Here is a 16588-nt window from a genome sequence, read left to right on the forward strand (position 1 = left end):
AAGCTTGAAAACCTAAATTGTGCTTCTTTATTCCTGACCCCTGCCGTGTGCCCAGTCTGTAAATTATTGGCACATGTGTGGTATTGCTGTACTCAGGACAACCCACAGAATGATTTTTGGGGTGTTTGTCTAAAGTGGCATGGGTTGGGCACAATATATAACGCACTAAAATGACATTTTTGAGATAAAAACGCAATTTTTACTCTGCACCATTTACTTTGCATTTAATTTTGACCAGCGTGTCGGGGGTTAAAATGCTCACCACAACCACCGATAAATTCTTTGAGGGGTCTAGTTTCCGTAATGGTATCATTTATTGGGGGTTTCTATTGCACTGGCACCTCACGGGCCCTGCCAACATGACATGGCACTCCAAATCCAAACATGTGAAAACGGAGCTGTAAAATCAAAATTTCACTCCTTCCGTTCTCATCCCTTCTGTGTGCCCAGTCTGTAAATTATTGGCACATGTGTGGTATTGCCGTACTCGGGACAACCCGCAGAATGATTTTTGGGGTGTTTGTCTAAAGTGGCATGGGTTGGGCACAGTATATGAGGCACTAAAATGACATTTTTGAGATAAAAACGCAATTTTTACTCTGCACCATTTACTTTGCATTTAATTTTGACCAGCGTGTCGGGGGTTAAAATGCTCACCACAACCACCGATAAATTCTTTGAGGGGTCTTGTTTCCGTAATGGTATCATTTATTGGGGGTTTCTATTGCACTAGCACCTCACGGGCCCTGCCAACATGACATGGCACTCCAAATCCAAACATGTGAAAACGGAGCTGTAAAATCAAAATTTCACTCCTTCCGTTCTCATCCCTTCTGTGTGCCCAGTCTGTAATTTATTGGCACATGTGTGGTATTGCCGTACTCGGAACAACCCGCAGAATGATTTTTGGGGTGTTTGTCTAAAGTGGCATGGGTTGGGCACAGTATATGAGGCACTAAAATGACATTTTTGAGATAAAAACGCAATTTTTACTCTGCACCATTTACTTTGCATTTAATTTTGACCAGCGTGTCGGGGGTTAAAATGCTCACCACAACCACCGATAAATTCTTTGAGGGGTCTAGTTTCCGTAATGGTATCATTTATTGGGGGTTTCTATTGCACTGGCACCTCACGGGCCCTGCCAACATGACATGGCACTCCAAATCCAAACATGTGAAAACGGAGCTGTAAAATCAAAATTTCACTCCTTCCGTTCTCATTCCTTCTGTGTGCCCAGTCTGTAAATTATTGGCACATGTGTGGTATTGCCGTACTCGGGACAACCCGCAGAATGATTTTTGGGGTGTTTGTCTAAAGTGGCATGGGTTGGGCACAGTATATGAGGCACTAAAATGACATTTTTGAGATAAAAACGCAATTTTTACTCTGCACCATTTACTTTGCATTTAATTTTGACCAGCGTGTCGGGGGTTAAAATGCTCACCACAACCACCGATAAATTCTTTGAGGGGTCTAGTTTCCGTAATGGTATCATTTATTGGGGGTTTCTATTGCACTGGCACCTCACGGGCCCTGCCAACATGACATGGCACTCCAAATCCAAACATGTGAAAACGGAGCTGTAAAATCAAAATTTCACTCCTTCCGTTCTCATCCCTTCTGTGTGCCCAGTCTGTAAATTATTGGCACATGTGTGGTATTGCCGTACTCGGGACAACCCGCAGAATGATTTTTGGGGTGTTTGTCTAAAGTGGTATGGGTTGGGCACAGTATATGAGGCACTAAAATGACATTTTTGAGATAAAAACGCAATTTTTACTCTGCACCATTTACTTTGCATTTAATTTTGACCAGCGTGTCGGGGGTTAAAATGCTCACCACAACCACCGATAAATTCTTTGAGGGGTCTAGTTTCCGTAATGGTATCATTTATTGGGGGTTTCTATTGCACTGGCACCTCACGGGCCCTGCCAACATGACATGGCACTCCAAATCCAAACATGTGAAAACGGAGCTGTAAAATCAAAATTTCACTCCTTCCGTTCTCATTCCTTCTGTGTGCCCAGTCTGTAAATTATTGGCACATGTGTGGTATTGCCGTACTCGGGACAACCCGCAGAATGATTTTTGGGGTGTTTGTCTAAAGTGGCATGGGTTGGGCACAGTATATGAGGCACTAAAATGACATTTTTGAGATAAAAATGCAATTTTTACTCTGCACCATTTACTTTGCATTTAATTTTGACCAGCGTGTCGGGGGTTAAAATGCTCACCACAACCACCGATAAATTCTTTGAGGGGTCTAGTTTCCGTAATGGTATCATTTATTGGGGGTTTCTATTGCACTGGCACCTCACGGGCCCTGCCAACATGACATGGCACTCCAAATCCAAACATGTGAAAACGGAGCTGTAAAATCAAAATTTCACTCCTTCCGGTCTCATCCCTTCTGTGTGCCCAGTCTGTAAATTATTGGCACATGTGTGGTATTGCTGTACTCGGGACAACCCGCAGAATGATTTTTGGGGTGTTTGTCTAAAGTGGCATGGGTTGGGCACAGTATATGTGGCACTAAAATGACATTTTTGAGATAAAAACACAATTTTTACTCTGCACCATTTACTTTTCATTCAATTTTGACCAGCGTGTCGGGGGTTAAAATGCTCACCACAACCACCGATAACTTCTTTGAGGGGTCTAGTTTCCGAAATGGTGACATTTTGGGGGGTTTTCTATTGTACTTTTACTTCAGGGGCTCTTCAATTACACTGTGGCACCACAAAATATTTGCAGCCAAATTGGCCTTCCAAATTCCCAGTATCGCTAACTCTGTTCTGGACATCGCTGTGCGGGGAACCAGCAGCTGACATCCACATGTCTGGTATTGCCGTACTCGGAAGAAGCAGGGCAAGAAATTAGGAATATATATTTACCTCAAATTCCTTCTGAATGTATCCGTTTTAGGGCTAAATTGGAAAGATTGAAATCAAAAATTGAAATTTCAAAATTTCCACTCCATTTTCATATGCTTCCGGAAAAACAATTAAAGGGTTAACAGACTTCTTAAATGCTGATTTGAATAGGTTGAGATGTTAGGTTCATAAAATGGTGTTACTTGTGGGGGTATATAGTACATAAGTCTTTATAGGGCACTTCCAAACTGAATTGATCACCAAAAAGTTCGCATTTTTCAAATTTCAAGAAAATCTGAGAAGTTGCTACTAAAACTTCAAACCTTCTCACATCCATAAAAAAAATGGAAACGTAAAACAAATAATGGATATAAAAAGAAGACCAATGGCAAAAGGTTTCTATCAAAAAAAATTTGTGGTATCACTTTTTGTCTAAAAATTATAACATTTGAAACTTTGAAAATAGTCATTTTTTTCAAATTTTTCCTAAATTTTTGAATTTTTACCCCCCAAAAAAGGAACGGATCACCGAAATGACACTACTAACATAAACTACAATGTCTCACGAGAAAACAATCTCAAAATCACAGAGATATCTTAAAGCGTTGAAAAGTTATTACCACAGGAAGAGACACTGGTCAAATTTCCAAAAAAAGTTGCGAGCCTTAACGTGCAAACAGGCTGCGTCCTTAAGGGGTTAAAATGTTCAAGTTTGGGTCGGGGTGTCCTGACCTTTTTGTTATACCCTTTATTTACGTACCACAACTGTAATAAGCACTTACAAGCAGCTATTTTATTTTTGTCAGTAGGAATGGTATTGTAAATGAATACAAATACTAAATGGTACACTACAGGGAGCATGTTTTCAAGCAGAAGGGAAGTAGAGAATAAATAGAATAACTATTTATTTTCAATATATTCACTTGTTCATATGTTTTGCAGCAGACAGTGAGCTGGCCAAACTGCAACGTATGTTTCGCCTGAAGGAAGGACAGCGCCAAGCAACTACCATTGGGAAACAGGAGCAAATCAGGAGGCAGTTGTAAGTTTTCTGTACTTAAGACATGTTCAATGAATCCTCTGCAGAATGACATTTTTCTTTAATATGCAGTTCATTGCCTCTGGGAGTCTTTCCTTCCCATCATGTCATTAGTTTGGCATGATACTAAGGGATGTAACGTCTGATAACATGAGTAACTGGCAGACAGCTTCCACTTCTGTGCATCTCATTTAAAGGAAATATATGTAATGAATCACTGTCTATCTAGATTATGACAACCCAACATATACAGTAGGTAGATGTCACAAGTGTGCACTTATTGACAGTTTATAGAATCATTACTACAAGTTTCCAGCATGAAGCTTTGATATATTTTGATGTTTTACCATAATGGAGATATCTTATTTAGAGACTTAAAGAGAACCCGTCATGCAAAATAACCCCCCTAAACTAAATATATTTTCATAAACTGCCATTAGAGAGCATTGCCTCTATCCCTTCATTGTCCCTCTACATGCCTGTAAACCTAAGCAATGAGGTCCTAAAGCTGTATGCAAATGACCTGTGAAATGTCCAATGAAGCATTAGCATATTCAAGCTGTCCACTCTATTCATGAGTGGGAGGCACAGCCACACCCCCAGTGCTTGACTGACAGCCTGTATAATGATGTGAGGCTGTATAAAGATGTGCTTCCTGGTGCTGGTGGCCACACCCCCTGCAGCCTGTATGTGTGTGTGTATAGGAGAGATACAGCAGCTCCAGGATGCAGCCATGTTACAGCAGAACATGTCAGATTCATGTGTAGCTGATGTCTGTGTCTCTCACCTGTATATTAGGAGGATGCAGCATATCAGCAGATGCAGCACACACACTAGCCATGCTTTACTATACATTACACACAGACATGAGCAGGGGGAGGAGAGGGGAGGGGTAACAGGGTTGACATCACTGCCTCTGACCATGTGACCAGCCTCATTTACATGATAAAAAATAGATGATTTTACAATGAATAATGTATGAAATAACTAGATAAAGGCTGGGATGGGATCCTTGTGAGCTGCTCCAACAGGTAGAGGTGACAGGACTAGTGACACAGACCTGATGACAGGTGTCCTTTAAATCCTTGGGAAAGGGATAAGTGATAAGTGTATGATTGTGGTCCAACACCTGATGCCCCAGCGAATCGTAGTATGAGGAAACACAAGTTTGCCACACCTACAACATACCAGAGCCTTTTGGGTTACATAAGTCCTACTGGACTTGCTTACAGGATCTCCTGCTGGAACACCTGTGAATCACTTCAGGGGTATTTTCAGTTGCCTGATCTGTGTATTGTCAGGGGGTCAAAGCTTACAGTTAGCTACTATCCCAAAGATGCATATATGCATAATAAACATTTATACAGTCCACATACATATAACATACATATATGCATATAGCAAACACATTTGCACATCACACAGAACACATTTGTGTATACATTACATACACATAAACACTCACTATATGGCGGTAGTGTTCCTCACTGTATGGGGGTAGTGTTCCTCACTGTATGGCGATAGTGTCCCTCTCTTTATGAGGGTAGTGTCCCTCACTGTATGGGGGTAGTGTCCCTCAGTGTATGGGGGTAGTGTCCCTCAGTGTATGGGGGTAGTGTCCCTCACTGTATGGGGGTAGTGTCCCTCACTGTATGGGGGTAGTGTCCCTCACTGTATGGGGGTAGTGTTCCTCACTGTATGGGGGTAGTGTCCCTCACTGTATGGGGGTAGTGTCCCTCAGTGTATGGGGGTAGTGTCCCTCACTGTATGGGGGTAGTGTTCCTCAGTGTATGGGGGTAGTGTTCCACACTGTATGGCGGTAGTGTTCCTCACTATATGGGGGTAGTGTTCCTCACTGTATGGGGTAGTGTTCCTCGCTGTAATGGTGGTAGTGTCCCTCGCTGTATGGGGGAAGTTTCCCTCACTGTATGGGGGTAGTGTTCCTCACTGTATGGGGGTAGTGTCCCTCACTGTATGGGGGTAGTGCCCCGCAGTGTATGGGGGTAGTGTCCCTCAGTGTATGGGGGTAGTGTCCCTCACTGTATGGGGGTAGTGTCCCTCACTGTATGGGGGTAGTGTTCCTCACTGTATGGGGGTAGTGTCCCTCACTGTATGGGGGTATGGCGGTAGTGTTCCTCACTCTATGGGGGTAGTGTCCCTCGCTGTATGGGGGAAGTGTCCCTCACTGTATGAGTTTAGTGTCTCTCACTGTATGGGGGTAGTGTCCCTCACTGTATGGGGTAGTGTTCCTCACTGTATGGGGGTAGTGTCCCTCACTGTATGGAGGTAGTATCCCTCACTGTATGGGGGTAATGTTCCTCACTGTATGGGGGTAGTGTTCCTCACTGTATGTGGGTAGTGTCCCTCACTGTATGGGGGTAGTGTCCCTCACTGTATGGGGGTAGTGTCCCTCACTGTATGGGGGTAGTGTTCCTCACTGTATGGGGGTAGTGTTCCTCACTGTATGGGGGTAGTGTCCCTCACTGTATGGGGGTAGTGTCCCTCACTGTATGGGGGTAGTGTTCCTCACTGTATGGGGGTAGTGTTCCTCACTGTATGGGGGTAGTGTTCCTCACTATTTGGGGGTAGTGTTCCTCACTGTATGGGGGTAGTGTTCCTCACTGTATGGAGGCAGTGTTCCTCACTGTATGGAGGTAGTGTTCCTCACTGTATGGGGGTAATGTTCCTCACTGTATGGGGTAGTGTTTCTCACTGTATGGGGGTAGTGTTCCTCACTGTATGGGGGTAGTGTTCCTCACTGTATGCGGGTAGTGTTCCTCACTGTATGGGGGTAGTGTTCCTCACTGTATGGGGGTAGTGTTCCGCACTGTATGGGGGTAGTGTTCCTCACTGTATGGGGGTAGTGTTCCTCACTGTATGGGGGTAGTGTTCCTCACTGTATGGGTGTAGTGTTCCTCACTCCTGCACCTCGCTGTGCGCCCATAAAACAAGTAACGGCTGCAATTTTTTCCACCTTAATACCAATCTCATTCATAAAACTGAACCTTTAAAACAATATTTAAAAAGGATCTGAAAGCATACACAAAGTCCGATAAAAATCATTCACCCTAATCAACTATGTCTAAGACTATGGTGTATAGAATTGAATACATATTAGTCTCCAAAGGCTATAATAGTTACAACAGCTAGAATAAGGTGCACAGTCAGCAAAAAAATAAAAAATGAAAATAGCCAGGCCCCATTATGGGTCTAACCAGATTATACACATTAGTGCTATTTTATCCTTTTTGATGCATTGTTTACTCTTCTCAAAGTTTTCAACCTTCTCTAGGCTTTGGATCATTTATCCATGTATTTGGAGGTAAAGGAGCAAATATTCAGTTACAGATTTTGCTACAAGGGTGTTATCTATGGTGAAAATTCAGAAGAATTATTGACATGCTGTGATTTTAAAATCTACTCCGCTAGTCAATTCTGTACAGATTATTTGTTGCGCTGTTATAATTTCATCTATTATGCTTCTACTGGAATATAATGCAGGCTGTTTGCCAATAAATATAGAGAAAAATTCCAGCCTGCACAGTATGTGTAAACATACCAATGTGCTATTAAAAATGATTTTTTGTGATATTTTTAGAAAACAGCAGTATCAAAGCTGTAGTTTTGTAAACCTGCCCAATCATAATGTATGAATACAGGCGGTCCCCTACATAAGAACACTCGACTTACATACGACCCCTAGTTACAAACGGACAACTGGATGTTGGTAATTTATTGTACTTTAGTCCTAGGCTACAATAAACAGCTATAACAGTTATCACAGGTGTCTGTAATGAAGCTTTAGTGTTAATCCTGATTCTTATGACAACCCAACATTTTTAAAATCCAATTGTCACAGAGACCAAAAAAGTTCTGGCTGGGATTACAATGATAAAATCTACAGTTCCGACTTACATACAAATTCAAATTAAGAACAAACCTACAGACCCTATCTTGTATGTAACCCGGGGACTGCCTGTATACATTAAATGCAGGGCCTGACCTATTGGCTTGGGGGCAGCTGGATTCCTTTGGTACCCAAGTTGCTGGTTTGAGCAGGGCCTAGAGCTTGACTGGGTTCGCGGCCACTTGGTCCAGGTTGAACAGGTCTAGTCGGTGCTGGGCAGGTGTCTGACATGTAGATTGTGAGAAAGAGGAAGATGGATGCTAGTTCTCCCTGGGGCACTCCTGATGTATGCATGTACAAGGATCCCCAGGTAGATTGTAAAGGAAAGGCCTGTGATCATAGCGGCTTCCAGGGATAACACTTAGACAAGGGATGTAAAACATCAACTCACGGTTCCTTTATTCTAGAACATGAACACAATAAAGGCAACAGGCAAATGTAACAGTCCAATCTGTCCAAGTCCAAGGTGCTTTGATTATGTTTGGCAAAATATTCTCATGGCCTACTTTCTGTACCTTCAGGCTGGAGAGGTCTAATGCTGCTTTAGCAGTGGTCCTAGGCAAACTCTGTATGTAGCCAGGCAGGGGCATAACTGGAAGAGGCTGGGCCCCATAGCAGATGTATGCATCCACTTAAAAAATATACATATTATTAAAATCACATTCATACACACAAATTTAAAGTATATACTGCTAAACACACACACATATAAAGTTCTACACTCATACACACGTTAATACACTTTTACATTTACTGTAAATACAGTACATACATGTTTAAATGTACACATATCATCACATCATTTATGTACTCATATATTTATATATTCGTACATTATATACAAACTCAAAGTATACACACACATAGTATTTACACATCCATACAGTTATACACACATACAACATATACACATATACAGATCTGCATGCTACATTGACATTATACACATACAGTATATATACATAATATACTTACAGAGGGGGATTTATCATGCAACAGCTTATGATAGCAGCCAGCACCTCGCCACCCTGTGTCCTGGTAGATGCATTAAGAGGCATAAGCCTCTTGATGTATGCGCCAGGTGTTAAGGCTGACAAGCAAAGATACACCAGGTCCAAATTGGCGTAGTTTTGCATAAAAACCTTAGTACAGATGTTTACAGGTTTTTGAAAATTCCCCCCATAGTATATACATACCCTATATACACATAAATATACTGGTAGTATAAAAACACCATATACACACATATATATATACATACATATAGCATATACACACATATAGCATATACACACATACCATACATCATACAAACTACACACTACATACTATACACACATATACATTAGATACACACCATAAACACACACACACACACACATATACATATAGATATACAGGGAGGGGAAAAGGCAGCTGCATACTTACCAGAAGATGGGAGCTTGGGTCAGTTCGCCCATGCGCTGCGGGCCCCTGGCCGCTATGGCTGCTATGGCATTCATTACACCACTGTAGTCAAAGCTGCAAGCAGCAGGCCTGGTATCTGCAGGCCGTGTGTTTGGACAGCATTCACAGACACATCTGCTTCTCAGGACTAGACTCATACTTGTCTAGAACTTTCCAGCCACAGGGAGTTTGATATTAACTTCATGTGGGGGAGGAGGGAAGGGAGTCCTAGTTATCCAACCATGGATCTTGTTACAAATAAATTCAAATGAATCAATTATTATATACCATTGGTCAACATGTAAACATTCCTTCCCAGGCAGGTGTTAAGCAGTTGCAATATCAGATATAAAAAGTAGATGTCACACAGAGGTGATCAATGGGACATATGCAATCTAATAGGAGTGTAATATTTTGTGATGGCTGCACTGGCAGGGCCATTACACAGGTTATGGGGGAGATTTATCATTACAGTTCAAAAAGTGGCAAAAAAATAGAATCATGGTTTTATCAAACTTTTTGCTATCAAAAAATCACACAGACAATTCATGCACATCAATCAAGATCTGTAACCAACAAATGTATAATTCTGTTATCTAGTGCAAGGCCAAATGTATAAACTGCAACTTCAATTTGCCAAAAAGTTGCAAAGCCATTTCAGTGCTCCTCAGGTAAATGAGTAGCCCATGTTACTTTATTTTTACTTTTTGCAGCTTCGTAGGAAAACTTTTTTAAAATAAAAGTTTCAAAGATGAAGCAGAGAAGGAGAACACTGCTGACAGATTTATTAAAGGGACAAGGCCGCTGATAAATGTAATGGGCAGAAGAGCTCCCAAGACTAAATCATTCTTAAAGTTTACAACCCAGTTGTACAGTTTTTGAATAAAAGTTACCCTTTATATAAATATTGTTGATTTGAATGGGTACTAATGTGTGCAATTAAAGCCATACAGTAGTACACAAGAATCATTTACATGCACTTGTTATACACACGCACACTGATAGCTCAGTATTTGCTCATATGTATATAGACATTGGCCTCATGCACATGTAAATGGGGGCTGGGAACTCAGGGCCCCCACTGACTTCTATTGTACATGATCATGGTGCATGCACTGTCTCTAACCGCATAGCTCCCAACCGTCCCGATTTTGCCGGGACTTTCCCGCTTTTCGTACCCCTGCCCCGCGTCACGGGCAGCTATGATATTGTCACGAATTTTCCCCCCAGGTCCCGCTTTGTCCCGGCGCTGTGTCCGCATAGTAAATACTTTGAAAGTCTGAACTCACAGTACAGAATGGCTTCTACAGACATCGGGCAGGGAATCCTTTTCAGAGAAGTGTCGGGCTTAGCGCAGAGCAGGGACCACGTCATCAGCTTCAGATCTGTCCATATATAGTCGCTGCATCTCCTAGGGTTCCCCAGAGCAGACATCGGGCAGGGAATCCTTTTCAGAGAAGTGTCGGCTCAGCCGGAGAGCAGGGACCACGTCATCAGCTCAGATCAGTATCTGTCCATATATGGTCTCCAGGGCTTCCCCAGACACAAGCTCTTTATATAATTAAATTAAATAAAGTTTTGGCCAGGCTGAGATTCGAACCTGGGACCCTCTGCACCATAGACAGGAGCTTAACTAACTGAGCTATAAGCCCAGTGACACAGAGCTGAGGATTTCTGGTAAGTAAGACATGTTATCTGCCATTTACACTGTGACACAGACTAATGCACTGATATATAGAGAGGGATCTTCTCAGAGATTATTATTGTAATTATTCAGACTATTATTATTATTATTATAAATTTTATTATTATGGAGATGATTATTAATAATGGTAAAAATAATAATAATCATCTCAATAATAATAATAATAATAATAATAATAATAATAATAATAGTCTCAATAATTACAATAATCTGAGAAGATCCCTCCCTATATACCAAGGCAGTATATAGTTCTTAGTTACCAAAATTCTCCACTTGTTAATCACTGAGGTTATAGCTCAGTGGGTTGAGGCGCTGTGTTATTATTGTACATGGACACTGCAGGTTCTGGGTTCAAATCCCAATGAGGATAATTTTTTTTTTTTTTTAAATTATGATTTTTATTATTTTTAATATGGTTAAAATTTGGGGCGTGGCCAGGGAGTGATTGGGGGTGTGGCTTAGGGGGATCGCTTTGGGATTCCTTTTCCCAAATGTTGGGAGGTATGTAACCGCACCGTGAAAGTGGCTGTGCTGCAAATTATAGAGCAGGTCCTAATCTGCCAATCTGTGTCATGACTACTCATTAATTATTGAAATGGGCAGAGAGACCAGTGCTCAACCGCTAATGTCCACCCAGGGAAAATGAGCCACAAACAGGGGATCACTTTCCTCTACAGTATTGCAGTGTACAGAAACTTTACTGATAATCTTTGTTAGCCAGCCATCTGCTGGCTATTAGAGATCATCATACATGGCAAGCCTACAAGTCTCAATGAGACTGTAGGCTGCCGTGGCTACCGATCGCAACCCTGTGATGACATCATGGGGGCGGTGACCTGACCGCGGCACTTAACAGGTAAAAAACTTAACAAAAAAAACTTTTGCCTAACTAGGCAAAAATAAGCAATTCTCTCATTAACTATAATTAGCTATCTGACGCTGTTTAGCATCTAGTTGAGGTTAATCTACATTTGCTATGCTTTTTGCTTGCCATGGGAAACCATATAGTACAGCTAGAGATGACAGGAGACTCACTGAGAGGGGCTTTTGGACCTATAGTGATGTCACATGCATGTAACTTCTCACATGCTTCAGGTCGGCCAATTACAAACAAGCTGCCCTGCATCATTTGAAAGTACTAAGTGTGATGCAAAGGACCTTCAGTGATGTGACAAGCATTTGACTCATCACATGCTTTAGATCGACCAATTACAAACATGCTGTCCTGATTGGCTTCATTGCCCTGAGCTGATATCACCCACATCAGGAATAGCTGAACCTCTCCAGCTGTGCTTAAACTATTTTTTGTCAGTAACTTGACAGTTATGCTTTAAAAAGTTAACAGACTTCTTAAAAGTTGTTTTCCACAATTTGAGGGTTGTAGTTTCTTGGTGATTTTCATGAAAATTAGAATAATTGCACCTAAAATATTAAGCCTCATAACATCCTAGAGAGGATACATAAAGCAGACATTCCAAAAATTTTAGATGTCAAGCTATTTGGGCAGTCTGTCTATCTGCCTTGAAAGCAGAACATTTCAAACTATGAAAATGTAGTACTTTATTAGTATCCAGAAAAGGGCAAGGAAATGATAAAAATATGTGATGAGTATATGTGGTGGGCACACTATTGCTAGTATAATTCTTTTATATAGTGCACATAGTGCATACAGATTCCGCAGCACTACGCAGACCTTGCCAAATCGGTCCCTGTCCCCAATGGGGCTCACAATCTAATCAACCTACCAGTATACTTTTGGAGTGTGGGAGGAAACTGGAGGACCCAGTGGAAACCAACACAAACACGGTGAGAACAAACAAACTCTTTGCAGATGTTTACCTTGGAAACCCAGGTCCCCAGTGCTGCAAGGCTTTAATGCTAACCACTAAGCCAACCCGTATTATGCAAATGATAAGATAACACCAAGCAAGACAAAAAAGTTATGGTATCTGTTTGTACAAACAAAAGTAACTTGTATCAAATCAGTAAGCCAAAGAGTAGGATAATGAAATTGTTCTTACCCTATAACATGCTTGTTATGGTTTCATCAGGTCGATTATTGAAAGAAGTACCTGGAGTGTGGGAGACTGTGTGTCTCACCACAGGGAGATAAATACAGACAGTGAAATACTGCAGGCATACAGAGATGGAAGAATAGTGATAACTCTCATCTGTAATATTACTCTCAGTGTAATATGGGTGGCAGCCGGTCCGATGAAACACTACGTCGAGTCCTGGCCACGTGGAAGATAGATGCAGAAGCCCATAGATGAATGATGATGAGATGGACCGTCTCTCAAAGGTCCAGAGAATAGCCTTACGGAATTTTCAATTCTTTATTATTAACATACAATGTGTTTCAGCCCTGTACCGGAGCTTTCATCAGGCACAGCACAGACAGATGATTACAATCCATATAAACACTTAGAAACCCTGAGACAATCCATTATGGATTACTTCAAGCAGGGGATCCAGTGTAGGAAGGATTGATTATCTAAGCTTCCGTAGGTTAATTGTGTAAAATATCCATTACGATCATTACCGACGAATAGAAGAGATATTGGTAGTTGGAACTTTCATGAAATGCCTTTACTGTTTAAGGATTTTGAGGATCTTATCAAAAAGAACCTGCTTCATAGCCTTGACATTATGTTCCTGGAATTATATCAACATAAAGGTGTGGTACCGAGGGGTTTGATGATTGACATCCCCTCGGCTTTTCCAGATGATACACGTTACTCAGACGATTGGAATAACTATCTTTTTGAATGTTCTATGAAGCTAATGTCCCGTGTGATATCAAAACGAGCACATGAATGTTCATTATTATCAACCCGCATCACTAGTATAATGGAAAACCTCTGTAAATATGAGGGCCACCCAGATTTTGATAAGATCAATTCAGGGATTTAAGATAGGCTTCTCAAATTAGAGAGGGCTTTAGCCGATAAAAAGATTAAGAAATTATTGAAACGGCAGAAACCCTCTGTCTCTCTGAATATCGTTACAAATACATCAAACAGCAGTGATAGGACACCTCACAAGAATGCTCTTGTTAATCCGCCTGACCATGTCCGAGCACATAAAAGAACAGCTATGGTGATTACCCAAAAGAATACTAAACAGTCTGTCAAGCACCCTCTAAAAAGGGTGAAAACCAGACCACCCCTCCGTCAACATGAGGGTCCCAGAAATTTTCATAATTCTATGAGAATATCGAACGCCCCTTTAGAGCCCAATCTCAATACAGGCTCCCTATGTCCTCCTAATAACATCACGGTAGAACCACCAAAGGTCCGGGCTCCCATAGACACCACAACAGACCCACTTACCTTTCACAATCTATCATGGCTGTCTGTACATGATGTAACTGCCTCTCAGAACATAGTGGGTGAATCGATCCTCGGAAACTGTTTTGAAGTTGAAGAATTACCTTTCATCTCAGACACTACATCTCCTACTTGTAATTCTTCTTTTTTAGAATTAGGTCCGACGAGACCCAATACTCCTTTACAGCCCCCCCTGGATCCATGCCTTTGCATTATTTCACAACCACCCCTTCCACAGAGAAAAAGACCAACGCAAAATATGATTTGGAATTATTTCATCCCCCTGAATTCACCAATATCAAACAGCAAAAAAAGAGGAACAGAGGATGAAGGGGAGGCACTAAAAAGAGACACAGGAAAGAGAACAAGACAAGGATCTTAGCTCTCTTCCCCCAAAAAACGTTTTTGGGTAGCCCCAGTACTACCCCTCTAGCACAGAATACAGTGAAAAGTTTTACTTTATTTTCTTATGTACTAACCATGGTCTAGGAATCAGTATTATCAAGGGGCCTCAATTTCTGCCCTTCTAAAGCAACCAATGATTTCGATCTTTTCATCGACTTCAATATGTTTGTAAAGAAACTCACTCAACAGAGATATTTTAACAATAAGAAGATCAGGAACACGTCTGATATAACTAGTAACTAGAGATGAGCGAACATGCTCGTCCGAGCTTGATGCTCGGTCGAGCATTAGGGTACTCGAAACTGCTCGTTACTCGGACGAATACTTCGCCCGCTCGAGAAAATGGCAGCTCCCGCCGTTTTGCTTTTTGGCGGCCAGAAACAGAGCCAATCACAAGCCAGGAGACTCTGCACTCCACCCAGCATGACGTGGTACCCTTACACGTCGATAGCAGTGGTTGGCTGGCCAGATCAGGTGACCCTGGGATAGACTAGCCGCTGCCCGCGCTGCTCGGATCATTCTGTCTCTGGATGCCGCTAGGGAGAGAGCTGCTGCTGGTCAGGGAAAGCGTTAGGGTGTTCTATTAGCTTACTGTTAGGCAGGAGTGATTCTCAAAGAACCCAACAGCCCTTCTTAGGGCTACAATAACGTTCTACTTTTTTTATTTTAATTTGCATCTTTTACCATTTTGTGAGGAATTAGCAGGGGGACTTGCTACCGTTGTGTTTAGCTCTTAGTGGCACACATATCCATAGCAAAGACCGAAGTGGGAAAATTCAGTAGGGGTTGGATTTCTATTAGGCAATAACTCAGTGTCATCTCATCTGGCATAGTAGTGTGCTTCCTTTGATACTTGGCTAGAAAATAGCCATAGGAGAATACAAACAGCTTCTTGAAGCCTACAGTAGCGTTCTATATATTTGATTTCTGGTTGATCTGCTGGTGGCTGTAGTTTCTGCAGTGCATGTACTTGCCAATTCTGAGCAATTTGTAGTGAGACTTGCGACCGCTGTGTTCTGCGCTTAGTGGCGCACATATCCATAGCAAAGGCCGAAGTGGCAAAATTCAGTAGGGGTTGGATTTCTATTAGGCAATAACTCAGTGTCATCTCATCTGGCATAGTAGTGTGCTTCCTTTGATACTTGGCTAGAAAATAGCCATAGGAGAATACAAACAGCTTCTTGAAGCCTACAGTAGCGTTCTATATATTTGATTTCTGGTTGATCTGCTGGTGGCTGTAGTTTCTGCAGTGCATGTACTTGCCAATTCTGAGCAATTTGTAGTGAGACTTGCGACCGCTGTGTTCTGCGCTTAGTGGCGCACATATCCATAGCAAAGGCCGAAGTGGCAAAATTCAGTAGGGGTTGGATTTCTATTAGGCAATAACTCAGTGTCATCTCATCTGGCATAGTAGTGTGCTTCCTTTGATACTTGGCTAGAAAATAGCCATAGGAGAATACAAACAGCTTCTTGAAGCCTACAGTAGCGTTCTATATATTTGATTTCTGGTTGATCTGCTGGTGGCTGTAGTTTCTGCAGTGCATGTACTTGCCAATTCTGAGCAATTTGTAGTGAGACTTGCGACCGCTGTGTTCTGCGCTTAGTGGCGCACATATCCATAGCAAAGGCCGAAGTGGCAAAATTCAGTAGGGGTTGGATTTCTATTAGGCAATAACTCAGTGTCATCTCATCTGGCATAGTAGTGTGCTTCCTTTGATACTTGGCTAGAAAATAGCCATAGGAGAATACAAACAGCTTCTTGAAGCCTACAGTAGCGTTCTATATATTTGATTTCTGGTTGATCTGCTGGTGGCTGTAGTTTCTGCAGTGCATGTACTTGCCAATTCTGAGCAATTTGTAGTGAGACTTGCGACCGCTGTG

General features: G+C 41.8%; 1 protein-coding gene across 1 annotated transcript in view; it reads left to right on the forward strand.

Annotated features, from left to right (window-relative positions):
* Positions 1 to 16588, forward strand: part of ODAD1 (outer dynein arm docking complex subunit 1) — a 152983-nt gene that overhangs the window by 13172 nt on the left and 123223 nt on the right. Inside the window, exon 3 of the mRNA XM_072110462.1 lies at positions 3819 to 3918. Coding sequence (XP_071966563.1) covers positions 3819 to 3918 — 100 coding nt within the window. The remainder of the gene's footprint in view (positions 1 to 3818; positions 3919 to 16588) is intronic.

The sequence above is a fragment of the Engystomops pustulosus genome, chromosome 6 (genome assembly GCF_040894005.1).
Source record: "Engystomops pustulosus chromosome 6, aEngPut4.maternal, whole genome shotgun sequence".
Lineage (NCBI taxonomy): Eukaryota > Metazoa > Chordata > Amphibia > Anura > Leptodactylidae > Engystomops > Engystomops pustulosus.